Source organism: Watersipora subatra, chromosome 3 (assembly GCF_963576615.1).
Source record: "Watersipora subatra chromosome 3, tzWatSuba1.1, whole genome shotgun sequence".
NCBI lineage: Eukaryota > Metazoa > Bryozoa > Gymnolaemata > Cheilostomatida > Watersiporidae > Watersipora > Watersipora subatra.
Window position 1 is genome coordinate 47,705,738 of NC_088710.1, and position 13,675 is coordinate 47,719,412.

At 34.5% G+C, this 13,675-nt stretch overlaps 1 protein-coding gene across 1 annotated transcript in view; it reads right to left on the minus strand.

The window, feature by feature from the left end:
* Positions 1 to 880: 880 nt before the first annotated feature.
* The window catches only part of LOC137389846 (A disintegrin and metalloproteinase with thrombospondin motifs 9-like), a 62,205-nt gene continuing 49,410 nt past the window's right edge, over positions 881 to 13,675 (minus strand). The window contains exons 31-41 of the mRNA XM_068075983.1: positions 12,469 to 12,636; positions 12,182 to 12,355; positions 11,801 to 11,959; positions 10,611 to 10,784; positions 10,145 to 10,333; positions 9,484 to 9,619; positions 7,530 to 7,621; positions 5,875 to 6,115; positions 4,441 to 4,637; positions 2,979 to 3,088; positions 881 to 1,787 (exon numbers count right to left, since the gene is read on the minus strand). Of these exons, the coding sequence (XP_067932084.1) occupies positions 2,990 to 3,088; positions 4,441 to 4,637; positions 5,875 to 6,115; positions 7,530 to 7,621; positions 9,484 to 9,619; positions 10,145 to 10,333; positions 10,611 to 10,784; positions 11,801 to 11,959; positions 12,182 to 12,355; positions 12,469 to 12,636 (1,629 nt within the window). The 3' untranslated portion in view covers positions 881 to 1,787; positions 2,979 to 2,989. The remainder of the gene's footprint in view (positions 1,788 to 2,978; positions 3,089 to 4,440; positions 4,638 to 5,874; positions 6,116 to 7,529; positions 7,622 to 9,483; positions 9,620 to 10,144; positions 10,334 to 10,610; positions 10,785 to 11,800; positions 11,960 to 12,181; positions 12,356 to 12,468; positions 12,637 to 13,675) is intronic.

Sequence of the window (13,675 nt, forward strand, 5' to 3'; positions counted from 1 at the left end):
GCAGCTGGTATCGACTTACTGTCACCCTGCTTTAGCCATGACCAGCTGTACGTCGCCTGCTCAAAAAGTAGGCACAAGCTGAAAACTGTTTGTTCATACACCCGACAGAAAAACAAAAAATGTTGTTTATCTGCAAGTGTTGCTTTGAACTAACATTGTGCTATACCACATGCAGCATTTTCTAACATATTTTTCAGTGTATATATTTTCATGCATTCATTTTCCTTATTGTATCTCATAAAAAGACTATCATGTTGGCGTTATGTTTTATTATTGCAAGGTGCTAATGCTGTATCTGCCTTAACATCATACTGCCTGAGCTGTTATACATATAAATCTTATCAACACAACCTCATTACTGTTTGTATATACCATGTCAAAACACAGGCTATAGATGAAAAACTGGTGAGCCATGATTAGTGTTTTAAGCATGTAAAAGTCTCCATTCAATAAATGCTGGCGATAGCAAAATATTTGGTATAATTTTTTAAAAGATGCAAAATTTTATCAATACTGCCAGTTTAAAGAACTTCAGTTTGCCTAGCAATGTCAATTTCATTATCAGTTCTCTGTACACAAACTGGGCAACTTCGATTTGTGTGGTTTGAGACTGATGCATTGTAGAGTAGCTGTAAAACTTATTGCAGATTTCCATTATTCCCCCCAACATTATTGACATATATGACTGCATATGTGTATGCATAGTGTGATCAGGGCAAAAAAGTTCAGTAGACTGCATATTTGGAGTTGTTTTACAGTATGAAAGACAACTCTCGATAAATCTTATGCTGCACGAGAATCTGTTCCCGTAGGCGGGTAATACAGTTAGTAATTATATATGGTTTGATCCTTCAGATATTATTTATTGTCCATTCATCCGACGCCCTCTATTTTATATATGCTGTTCCTAAATTAGTCCCGTCTAGCTAATATATCTGTAATAAATTGTTCACATTAGAGGTCCATGATACTCAAGAAAGCAAAAGCAAGAAAACTTAGATATTTTACATATGAATAATCTAGTCAGCCTTATATTCTTTATTATAGAGTAAACATGAAATACAGAAGTCTTAAAAATTTCCTAAATTTTAATTCCAGGATAACAAATAAAAGCTATAGAACAGTAAAAAGGCGTTTACATTCTGAATATGTGTCTCACTAAAGGTTGCTACTGACCATTTTGTACAAAATACACATAGATAAATAACAAATGATAAATAATTATTTACAACATATTTACAAAAATAAACTGGTCAAAATTTAAAACATGACTACTCTACTGACCATTGCAATGAAAAACCGCCTCTGATTCTCAAGCCGTAATGGCATGTATTAGCATGCAATGCAATGCATGCAATAAACATATAAAACATATAACCATTATATATGAAGTCACCTAATAATTCATAACATTAGGTCAGTACATTGTTTCTATAGATAGTTATAAATATCTACCTGCCATATAAGATAAAAATCTATATGTAATAATATAAATATTTATAAATAGCCTGTGATATTATAATACACCATAATATAGACAATATTCTCTCATAGTAGGAGGCCCATAAAGGTTCCTCTTTTCACAACCAGCTTGTCCAATTTATAATTTCAAGAGGGTGAGAAGCAATGTACATCATACAGTTAGTCATTTTAGATGGTTGCAACAAAGTTCTTATAGGTACCAAACCTAATGTTTAGTGACGATGAGTTCAGTTGTATCTTGTAGGTGTGAGTATTATCTGTTACCTTAAAGGTGATGACTAGATTTCTGTTTGACATCACGTACCCTGTGAAGACAAATGAAAGGAATTGAACGAGTTTGCACGTGACACACATAAAGTACAAAATAGTATCTTATGTTTAAAAACTTAAACCGGTAATTATGTCATCAACAAATTTTAGAGATCCTAAAAGTGATTAGCTAGAAATTCTCGGCTAATGTTTGGGTGAAGTTAGTGAAAAGTTGTTAACTCAGAAGGTGGATAACTCTCATTTCTATGTTTGAAAATGTAAAAGTAATTAGCTAGAAATTCTCAGCTAATGTTTGGGTGAAGTTAGTGAAAAGTTGTTAACTCAAAAGGTGGATAACTCTCATTTCTATGTTTGAAAATGTAAAAGTAGTAGCCAGTATGAATATAGTGTTTATTAGGATGTATTTAAAGTTACTTTTACATAAATGGAATAACATATTGTGTTCTTAGTTGATACCAATCTCAACTGAACTGCATGAGTTACAACATTATTACGGCTGATCAAAATATTGTATACGGTATTATATTATATTATACGGTATTATATGAACAAAACAACAAAATTTTAATATAACAACGTTAGCTAAAAGATATACATAAAAAATTTTTTTATTATTCTATAAACAGTAACGATAAATCTTTTGTTAATTTGTTTGAACTGGATTGACAATTCTGTTTTACAAATTTCTTATCATTCCTCCAAGGACTTCATATATGCTTAAGGTGTTCTATGGTCAATAAACATAGACACATGGTCAATAAACACAGACATATAGTCAATAAACATATTCATATGGTCAATAAACATAGACGCGGTCAATAAACAGACATATGGTCCATAAACATAGACATATGGTCAATAAACATAGACATACGGTCAATAAACATAGACATATGGTCAATAAACATAGACATATAGTCAATAAACATAGACATATGGTCAATAAACATAGACATACAGTCAATTACCATAGACATGGTCTACAAACAAAATTATTTGTATAATCCTTCAGATTGGTGAATATCCGCCATCAACAAGTATTTTTTGTTATTTATTTGATATCCGCTCTCCCAGAATACGTATCATTCAAATAATGGTCTTGAGTGTGAAGTCGTTGCAGAGGTTCTCTATCATTGACTACAAGGGACATTGTAAGCCTGCCAAGTAATACTGAGGACATTACTTAAATGTACAATGTAACTTACATTCTTAGTAATATTACTTACAATTATATGAACTAGATCTTATTTAGCAGTTCCAATTGAAGGCCGAATGGTTCAGCTGGAGCACATAGTCCGCAATAACCACCACACTTTCCCTGAACAACCAGTCCATCCTACAGGTGAATAAGATGACAGTAACCAACTCAAATGTTCATTATAATGTAGCTAGTTTCTGAATACATGGTTTTTGCTAATAAATAACAGAGATCAATAGAGACTCAGTACCGAAAAATAAGTTGCTCCAGAGTCTAAGTCGCATCAGCCATAAAATGTATATAAAATGAAGACAAAAACATATAAGTTGCTCCAAAGTATAAGTTACATTTTTTGGGAGATTTATTTGATAAAATTGAATGGTAAGAACAGACATGCCATTTAAAATTTAAATGATAAATAATACAATAATATAATAAAAGCAACGACAACCTGAATGGTATGCTTACGCTAAATGACACAATTGAGCATGTTAACATAACATGTTAAGAGTTGTTCAGATAACTCTAGCATAAATAACATATTAAGAAATTTATGAAAAAACCATCTGCGTCAATCCAAATACCCGGTAGCTAAAGTACGATGACATTTTCATCCACGGCATTACTTTTCGACCACTCTGAGGTGGAAGAATCGGTCATCTAGCTTTCTAGCCCGGGATTGATGTTTTTATTTTTTTCACTTTAGTAAGAGTTGCCTCCCCTTTTGCCAGAACCATACAGATTTCTCAACTTTTCTTCGTGCTGCTTGGTCGTTAATTGTCAATAATGTCACACACAAGTCACTCCGGAGTATAACGTGCCCCCTGACTAAACTATGAAAACACTAAAACTTTTAGTCTGAGAAATACAGTAATATGTTTCTAATGTCATCCAATCAAGTGAGAAATATTTATTCAAGTATGATAACAAGCACTTTTTTGCAACTCATCGCAATGTCTAAAAGCTTCAGGAAGCCAAAAGTCATAGGTTTTATATAAATTTTGAAACTCTCACTTAAAAGGAGGGTTTGGTTTATATGATATAGTTGATAATTATATTCTTAGACCTATTAACTATGCTTAATATAGTTATTAGGTCTATGATTATATATGGTCCGCTGCAATACCATTGCTCTACGAAACACATTACACGTGTTTCGTAGACTTACTGTTTTATCTCCAGTTTTCATCATCCATAATGACCATCCTAGTGTATGATTTCAGACAAATAAGAATTGTTACACATTGTAACACATAAAAACTCCAGTATATAAATTAGAGGTCATCGCTTTACCTTACAATGAAAGCTGCAGAAATCTTATTCTTCTGAATATCAACTAGGTACCGATTGGTTAAAAAAATTCATCTACTGAAAAATAATATCTCATTTAGAGTGAATTTTTTGCTTATTATGTTCGATTATGGTTTACGGAATATTGACTTTTAAAAGCGTTTAGGAAAGCAACATGGAAAGTAAATTTCTATACTTACGTCTCTTAGAAAAATGTCCTTATAGGAATACGCCCCTTGAAGTTGCCACTGCACGTGTGACGCCACTCTAAAGCCTGTATCAGCAAGATTTACTGAGAACCGACCTTGAGGGCAATCCACAGCGCTGTAGCAATCACCAGCTGAAGCATAGGGCACTTTATTCACTCCACTTGTCTCTGAGTACTGGAAATCATTAACTAAAACAGCCATTACTGATCTAATGTACAAAAATCATGTATTGTAATAACTGTACATGCATTAGCCTACTTCCGTCCATTTCAGTTAATATGTGATAACAAGGCATTTTTATAAAGCGTTTTAAATCCGAGCATAAAATTACATTTGCATCATACTATTACTTAAAAAGGTGAATTACTGATCTACATGTATGAATCTAAGTGTTTGTCTGTCTGTCGTATGTCCAGTTTATAGCGATTCGTTAAAATACACACGCTTGCAGCGCTTGAACTACCAGAAGCACGATTGAAGAATTCACAAAACCATTGCTTGATGCAAAGTTTGATGCGCCGTGAGAGGTCATGATGTGTAACAATTATAAGCGCTATTATTCTATGCTTTGGCCAGTTGGCTACATGGTTTAGTGGTAGTGCGCTTGGTTTAACATCTGTGCATCTGAATGCATGGGTTCATCTCCTGTTAGGCGCAATCTTTTTTTCTTAGTGGCCAGATGGAAGGACGGACACAGGTCTTATTGTAGTAAAATTTCAAATGACCTTAATAAAATAAATTTAAATTACCTGCTACTGTTTATAAGCTGCTTTAAATCCTGAACGAATGTGTAGCGTTAGAAGAAATGTTTTTCAACATCGTTTTAGCTTTGCCTCGACCTTTCAAATATTTAAATTATGCATTGGCCAAACACACACAGAAATAAACCTAGACCTTCATTTAAAAGTTAGAATGGTAAATGTTGTATATGTTGATTAAAAATAAATTCTCTGCGCAAAAAAAATTTTTATTACTCGTGCACCGCCAGGCATTCCTCCAGTCTTTACTATAATAATGAGAGCCATGTCTGTCTGTTTGTCTGTTTGTTTAGCCAAAGCCACAGTTTGAGGTTGGGATTAAAGATTGATTCGTATGGTATCTTAACTCATGACAATCACCTTAGTAGCCGGACACTTCAACACCTGGGCTAATTGACCACCTTCCAACATTATGGAATAGTTGTGCACACACTTATTTTCTATGCTTTATTGGCAGACCTGATGATCTATCATGGCAGACTAGACTGCCAGGGTACTAATATACATAACAACATCAGTTCACGCACATTTGACTTCATTTGTAACAACAGGGTATATTTTGAATGCTTCGTGTATTACCTGTTAGTTCCTATGCAACCGATAATCATTGATATGCCATATAAATTCCAAGAACAATGCTACATTTAGCATGTCTACTAGTACTTACCAATAATAGACACAGCTGTAACATTCAGTCTAACTTTGGTGAATCTTGTTTCACCGGCTCTGCTGAAAGGAGTCGGCACACAGTTGCTGCAGGCAGTTCCTTCGACATTGTTGCTAGTATAAGGACAGGCAAACGGCTGCGCGAGTCGGTTTTCATAAATGAGAGCATAGTTTTCATTGGAGCCAGACGGAAGGGAAATATATTCTGTCGGTTCCTTTGAATACATTCTGTGGCAGTATACCTACAAGTTGGTAATAGAAGTGTCAGTTTTATTGTTCATAATACGCATAAACAATATGAACTTTCAAGAATTTAAAACTGTATGCAATTTTATTACGCCTTCACCTCGCTATAATATAACTATAACAGTTTTAAAACACTCCATTGAATAGAATTGGGAAGGTATCAAAATCCGTTTTCAGATATCTCTATAGCTGCTCAACTCAATAATTTGACGGATCGTAATGACATTCATTCAATGATCATAGACAGAACTACATAGGTAGTCCACATACCAATCACATGATTGTAGTTGTTTGGAAGATCTGCACTTCAGAATGGTGATAGTATGTAGCCATGACCCCAAGCACATGTATATTTGTGATAGTATGTAGCCATGACCCCAAGCACATGTATATTTGTGATGGTATGTAGCCATGACCCCAAGCACATGTATATTTGTGACGGTATGTAGTCATGATCACATGTACATTTGTGATGGTATATAGTCATGATCCAATGTACATGTATATTTGTGATGGTATGTAGTCATGATCACATGTACATGGATATTTGTGATGGTATGTAGTCATGATCACATGTACATGTATATTTGTGATGCTATGTAGTCATGATCACATGTACATGTATATTTGTGATAGTATGTAGCCATGACCATGTGTACATGTATATTTGTCACATGATGATGCGCACATATATATTTGTGATAGTCTAATAAAAGTCCAAATAGGTCGAAACCAACTGGGACTGAAAGGAATATTAGATATCTTTTTGATTAACAGCTTTTGCCAGTTCCACATATTTGATGCTTTTCATATTATAGAGTTGTTTATAATTTCTGGTATTTAGAAAAAAATCAAATCAAAAGTGCAACATTGTGAGTTTAAAAAGTTATCACACTTGCATGATGACGACCATTTTGTTTATGAATTCCAACGCTAACACTTGTCATTACATACATTGACTCAAATAAACCTAATGCTTGCCGTCACATGATGAGATACCTCAAAACTCACTCATTCGTTTAACTTTTATTGAATTGTTTTATTGTGTTGCGTTGTATCTTGTCTGGCTTGAGAGATAAAAAGGTAAAATTGAGTTTAAGGAATCATATGTTATCTAGATAACAGTGTTGTGTTCTATGTAAGGAATACACTAGCTATACTACTACATGTACATGCTCCGAGTTATTAGTGTAACACAGACAGAAAGCTGTTGTATGGCAAATACATGTATGTACCGCTGCTCATAACTTGGTGCTCATAACCCTTTGTGCATGAGTTCATTGTTTTGTCACACTAGGTTTACCCTCCCTTAGCCATTAGCCTTCTATATAAACGTAATGTTAGGCAGATATTAGCCAGCATTGTGTTATCATAGAAATAGCATCTGTAGTCTGTAGCGAATTTACTCACCTTAGTAGGTTTACCACGAATAAATATTTCATAATCACCATCTTCTCTGATAGCGCTCTTCCTTCTCAGCTCGCTGCACGACTTTGATTGGCCTGTCAAACAGCATTTGATTCATAGTCATTCGCTCTACTTGTGCCAAATATACTGTAAAACCTCTAATTGAATGCCATGGCGCTCCATTATTCAATAAATCTGCTAGCTTACCTCTAACTTGTTGTAGATCTGTTAATAAATATGCATTGAAAAGCCGAGAAATATCTCTACCAGTTTGCAATAAACCTGCGATGATATTATAGCCTGTGTCCTGCTTTGAAATTTGTTAAAGCTATCAATTTCTATTTCATTATAAATTTGAAGACATATTTTTATTTTGTATCTATATCTAACAATGTTGCATAAAAGTTTGTTGCACTCATTGATATTTTTGCAACAGTCTGCGGCCACAACTAGCTTTTTATGTGCAATAGAAGAAGAGTTACGAGCGTCGATCCATTGTAATATCAGATTACCGCAATGACGCTATCAAATCATATTCTACGAATCTGCAAATTTATAAGTTATATAACAACAATCTATCAAATGCTACAAATATATATTCATAAACAAGTGACATAAATGAACCATACTTATAATATATGCAGAAACAAAAATTAACATTATTGAAACAAAAGTATTTGCATCGTTTGCTTGCTCAGTTGCGTTCTGGTTATTGCTTTTGATGGAGCGAACATCTTTTGGTTTTTATATACTTCGAAGTATCAAAACCGCCTTAAACGAGAAACTACTATTAGCCTGATACAGTTATCAATTATTTTTATGATGTCGCTTTTAAAATTTTAACTAAAACAAAATGAAAAGCTTTGGAGTTGGACAACGAGAGAATTAATTGTTATTGATGTAAACAATTCATTACTAATACAATTTTGTGGACACTTTTCTACTGATCACTTGCTATTACGGGTTCAAAAAAACCAAAGAATGTCAGAGTGGCGGTCAAATAGAGGTGGCGCTCAATTAAAGGGTTTACGGTAAATATAGAATAGATGTAATGATAATCACCGTACAGAAGCAGCCATAGCCTAAAGTCCAATTCCTGAAAAGGCTACTGGTGGTGAAAGGAAGGGCATCCAAACTTTAAGCTGTTTTCTACCAAGTCAACTGATGCAGGTTAATCTGCACTCTGACAGGCTGTCGCTTAACTAAAGTTAGTGAAAGTAATTTACTCTTTTTCCTATCAGTCAGCATGAGTGTTTGGTTTCCGGTTTAGATTCCTAATTCAGTTTGAAATATCAAGAAAAAATGGATGGCTGCAAAAGGATAAATTTCTTCAAGTTGAACTGCTTCCAGATTATTACGTATTATATACAGATACATATTATGCTGGTTGGTCTGTTAACTGAGAGAAAATTATAAAAGTTAATGTCCGCTTTAGCAGTGTTATATTTATCATCTTATATGTAATGTATACAAACTTCTGTAACAGCAAAATAAACAAACAATTTTACATTTAAAAGTCAATTTACAAAAACAAACATCAAACTAAAAATAGACTTAATTAATTATAAATAAATTAAAATAAACTACAAAATTTAAACAAATAAATAAATAAAACATTAGTAAATGAAAAATAAATAAATTAAATTATTTAATAAATTAATTAATTAGAACAAATTAAAAATTACCAACTCACCAGTTTATTATAGCTATAAAAGATACTCTTCGCAGATGTGGAAATAAGTTAGATTTTTAACAAAAGCACCAGAACCCTGCTACTGATTTTAAGGGAATATTTCATTACCTGGCCATCTGTAAAATCATTTTTCACTACTGTTGTGGTCTTGCAGAGCCTTTGTTAGCGTAAATATACCGGTAGGCCTATATGTATATATACATATAAAGATATTCTATTAGTTATTGCAAATTGGTTAATAAATGTATCAGTTGAAATACGCACACGGTCCTTCGTAGCACTTTTGAGATCGCTCTGGTTTGAGCAATGCGTTGCATTTTGTTCTTGGCATCCTCTCTCCTGTTAGAGTTACACAGTAGACTTTCCGTCTCTCATTGCCCCAACCACAATCGGTTGAGCACTAAGTAACATATTGTATTTTGTTAAAGTTCTCTGTAACAATCTACGCATTTCTATGTTTCAAAATGAGGCCAGTATTGGAGGTTTGAGCTTGGTATACTATATGAAACCAGAGTTTTCATGGTAGTAACCTATTTAGCGAAATATGACAAATGCTAACAAATCGAGCCAATGCTAACTAGCTATGTCAACTACTGTAATTTTTGTTAGCAGCAAAATCATGGAAAATTGTAACAGACACGCAAGTGGTAATAATCTAGAATGTTAGAGTTGCCTGCTCAATTTAGCTGAAAATGGTACAATCTGTTGATGACATCACATTACCAATTTTGTTAGTCGGCAATTAAAAATATGATATTACTTTAATACTTGTTACAAATGTTTATGTAGCAAAAATTAAAAATTTAAAACTACAAGTTAGTTGTCGGATAAAGAGAAATGAATCAAAATACGAGTTATTCACAAAACCATAGAAATGAGATGAGGCCTAAAATCTAATTCTATGACAAAGTAACGGTAGGCGTACCTGTCCCCAAGGCTCTGGTTGCCAAATGTATCGAGCATAACAAGGTCCCATTGTACATGACCTGATCGCCGGTGGCTTCTCATTGATTTCACAGCCAAAGCCAGAATTTCCAGTATACCAGCCTTCTGCACTTATAGATTTACATAGCACTTTCCGGAACTGCCTTCCTACTCCACAGGTTGCCGAACACTGCCAGAAGGCAATACTTGATAAGAGTTTGTAATAAGATGGCATAATACATAGAACTCAGTAATTAGGTTGTAGCTGCTAAAATCATAGGGAGTTGGGTGTTTGTTGCAAGAATCAGGAGAAAGTGTGGTTGGAGAAACAGAAATGTCTGTTAGCGTAACTACCCTCCAAATACTAATAAGCAGTCAGTAAACGCTGTGAGATAATTTAGCAAAGCATAGCCATAACTGGTGCCGGCATGCGAGTGGTGTATATATTCGTATGGTCAATACATTACCTGCGACCACTTGTCAGCCCACCATGTGTACGGACAATGCTTTTCTTGGCATCTTCTCTGGGTTGGTAGCTTATCATTGGTCGGGCAGAAATAGAGCGGCACGGGCTTTTTAGATTTCAAGCTATAACACCTTACTGTTCGCGACTTGACCCCGTAGCCGCAAGTAGTTGAGCACTACATGGACAGAGAGATACAAACAACTAAACAGTGACTGTGCGAGGTGTTGCCGATGCAGATGGCTATGTTGATGGAAAAGCCAGGCTTTGTGTTTAAGTATGTGCATGCTTGGTGCCCAAGACCATGCTGCTACTAATACAAAAAGGAATGCATTCTCTTCTCAACATGTTTTTAAAGAAGGACAGTGTTAGTTCTAACATTAGATGGTGTTTGACGAGCCTATTTACTACCGTTGTACTACTAGAAATATGAAAGATAGGTTACATGAAATACAAACAGCGAGTAGCACATTTTAGACTATGTAGGTCGCCATGCAGAAACCTTAATTATGCATGGTAATACCTGAGGCGATTAAACCTATCTCTCCCAGACTTACCCAACACTAGACAAACTTTCTGATACCGATGAAAGTATTAATATGTATTGATGAAAGTATTAATATGTATTGATGAAAGTATTAATATGTATTGATGAAAGTATTAATATGTATTGAATGTATAAACGATAAACATAGTATTTACAAATATTAAAACCAGACTGACTATCTAAAATTTCAAAGGACCCGCATTCACTGGTATATTACAAATCTACAGCAATGGCTAAGATAGTTGAGACGCAATGACTCAATTTTCAAAATTTTTAGTAAAATCTGTTTTACTATTATTTTAGGTATTCACCTCCCAAATCGTATAAATTTATATATTATTGAAATTAGTAGACATCAATAAAGTTGAATAATTGTTTTTAATGATCTACTTTAAATGCATCTACTTCTAAAAGATCTACTTCAAAAGAGAGAGGCATCTATTTTTATAAGACAGCAGGAAATGTGGTTGGTGATAACTAGCAGGTCGAAAGAGAAAGTGTGAAATAATATATAGTTACGCAGACCCAACCAGCATCAAATAGAACCAACCAATCAGAGTGCTTGCTTCACTGGATCAAGCGAGTCACAAAAGTACATAAAAATAAACAAACGCATTAAGGTTAACTATGTCATGCTGAGTATTTACCTCTGACCATCTCTCCGCCTTCCATTCAAATCCTGGATGGCAAGTCACGAGTTTGCAAGGAACAACACTACTCGGTTTGCTGCTGATATCACACAATTCATCAGGTCCTGTACACGTGACATTCCTCCGTCGCACACCGGTGCCGCAAGACACCGAGCACTGCAAAATTAATTTTCACCCGATGGTGCGGCTCCAACAAGTGCTTGATAGGTTGAATTATTTGTCTAAAAACTAGCTTTTCATGCAAAATCTGGAGAAATGCTATTGAAATGGTTTCACTAATGCCATGGAAGTTATAAAGCCCAAACAGCTTGTGATAATGAACAAGACACATGCATCAAATAAAGTGCTAAACAGGTAACAAGTACATCCTGCGGTTACCTGTGACCATTGAGAGGCATTCCATTTGGGACACTCTGGCTCTACCATACAAATTTCTTTTATGGCTGGTTTAGTATTACTGTCACACATGGTGTTGGGTAAGGATTGTAGGCTTTGACTATTAATACAGTTTACTTCTCTGTTCCTATATCCATCCTTACACGTAGCGGAGCACTACAAATGTAATGCTTTGTAAATGCAAACATGTTTTTACAGAGATATTCGATCAAGCTAAATTGTGTGCAAAGGATATCGACAGTTTTCAGTGAAACATAAAAGGTACATACTTGGCTCCAAGGCTGCGTTTGCCACTGTGAACACGGTATGATCTGACAACTTCGAATTAATCTCGGTCGCGGTTCATTGCTGCAATCGTCATTGTCCCGAGTGACTCCCTTAGAACTGACACAGAGCAACCTTCTAGCTTGAATACCAACTCCACAGGTCTCTGAACACTAAACATGACAGTTTCTATGAAACATTGTATTAAGATTATATATATAGCAAACAACAAAACACTCCCAGAATAGCCTAAAGCTTTTGGGTAGGATATCTATTTAGCGCCATTCACTTCATTTAAGGATTAAGATATGCAATAAATATAAAATAACTACAACAAATTTCTATGCTTAATTGTTTAAAATGCAACGCATTTAAACATTATAGTCAGTCTTTTAAACATTATACAGCGCATTCATCTCAGAGTCGTTTTCCTTGCATTTAGATGGAAATCAAATGTTATTTCAGTTAATTTTATCACCTTGGCTCATCAGTTATTTTTATAATTTAGTTTTGTAAGTACATCAGAGAGTTAAACCTAATTAATGCATGGGTAAAGTACATTTAAGGTTCAGTCTTTACTATAATAGGAACAGTGTCTGTCCATCCGTGTGTCCGAAGCCTGGGTTGGAGGTTGAGGTAAGAGATTTAATGAGCAGGACGAACTTGTGACATTCAGGCTGGTGCACTGAAAATCTTAACACCTTTATTGGCATGCTTCATGATTTCTCAGGGCTAACTAGACTGCTAGCGCACTGGTCTGTAGTTTATACCCATGCATGATCAATTTTTCATGTGGCAGCATATCCTTAAAATAAAATTTGTGGAATTTTTTAGTTCAATCTCATTAAATTGCAGCATTAGCTGAATATGCAGTACAAATTTAATTTTTCATATAAAGTTACATATTTTAAACAAATGGGTAAAGATATAGCAATGCAGTCATACCTCGACATACGAGCTTAATGAGTTCTGTGGTTGAGCTCATATGTCAATATACTCGTGTCTCAACGCAATACTTCTTATATAAAGAGACTAAATACAAATTAATCCGTTCCCATACTATAAAAAATCACCTAAAAACAAGAAAATACGATGGAAAAACGTGTTTTAATTGTTATAACTAAGGACCTACGTTCACACAGCAAAACAATTACCCATTTAATAGTTATGATCTGCAATAATATGCAATATTACTATGTACAGTACTGCACA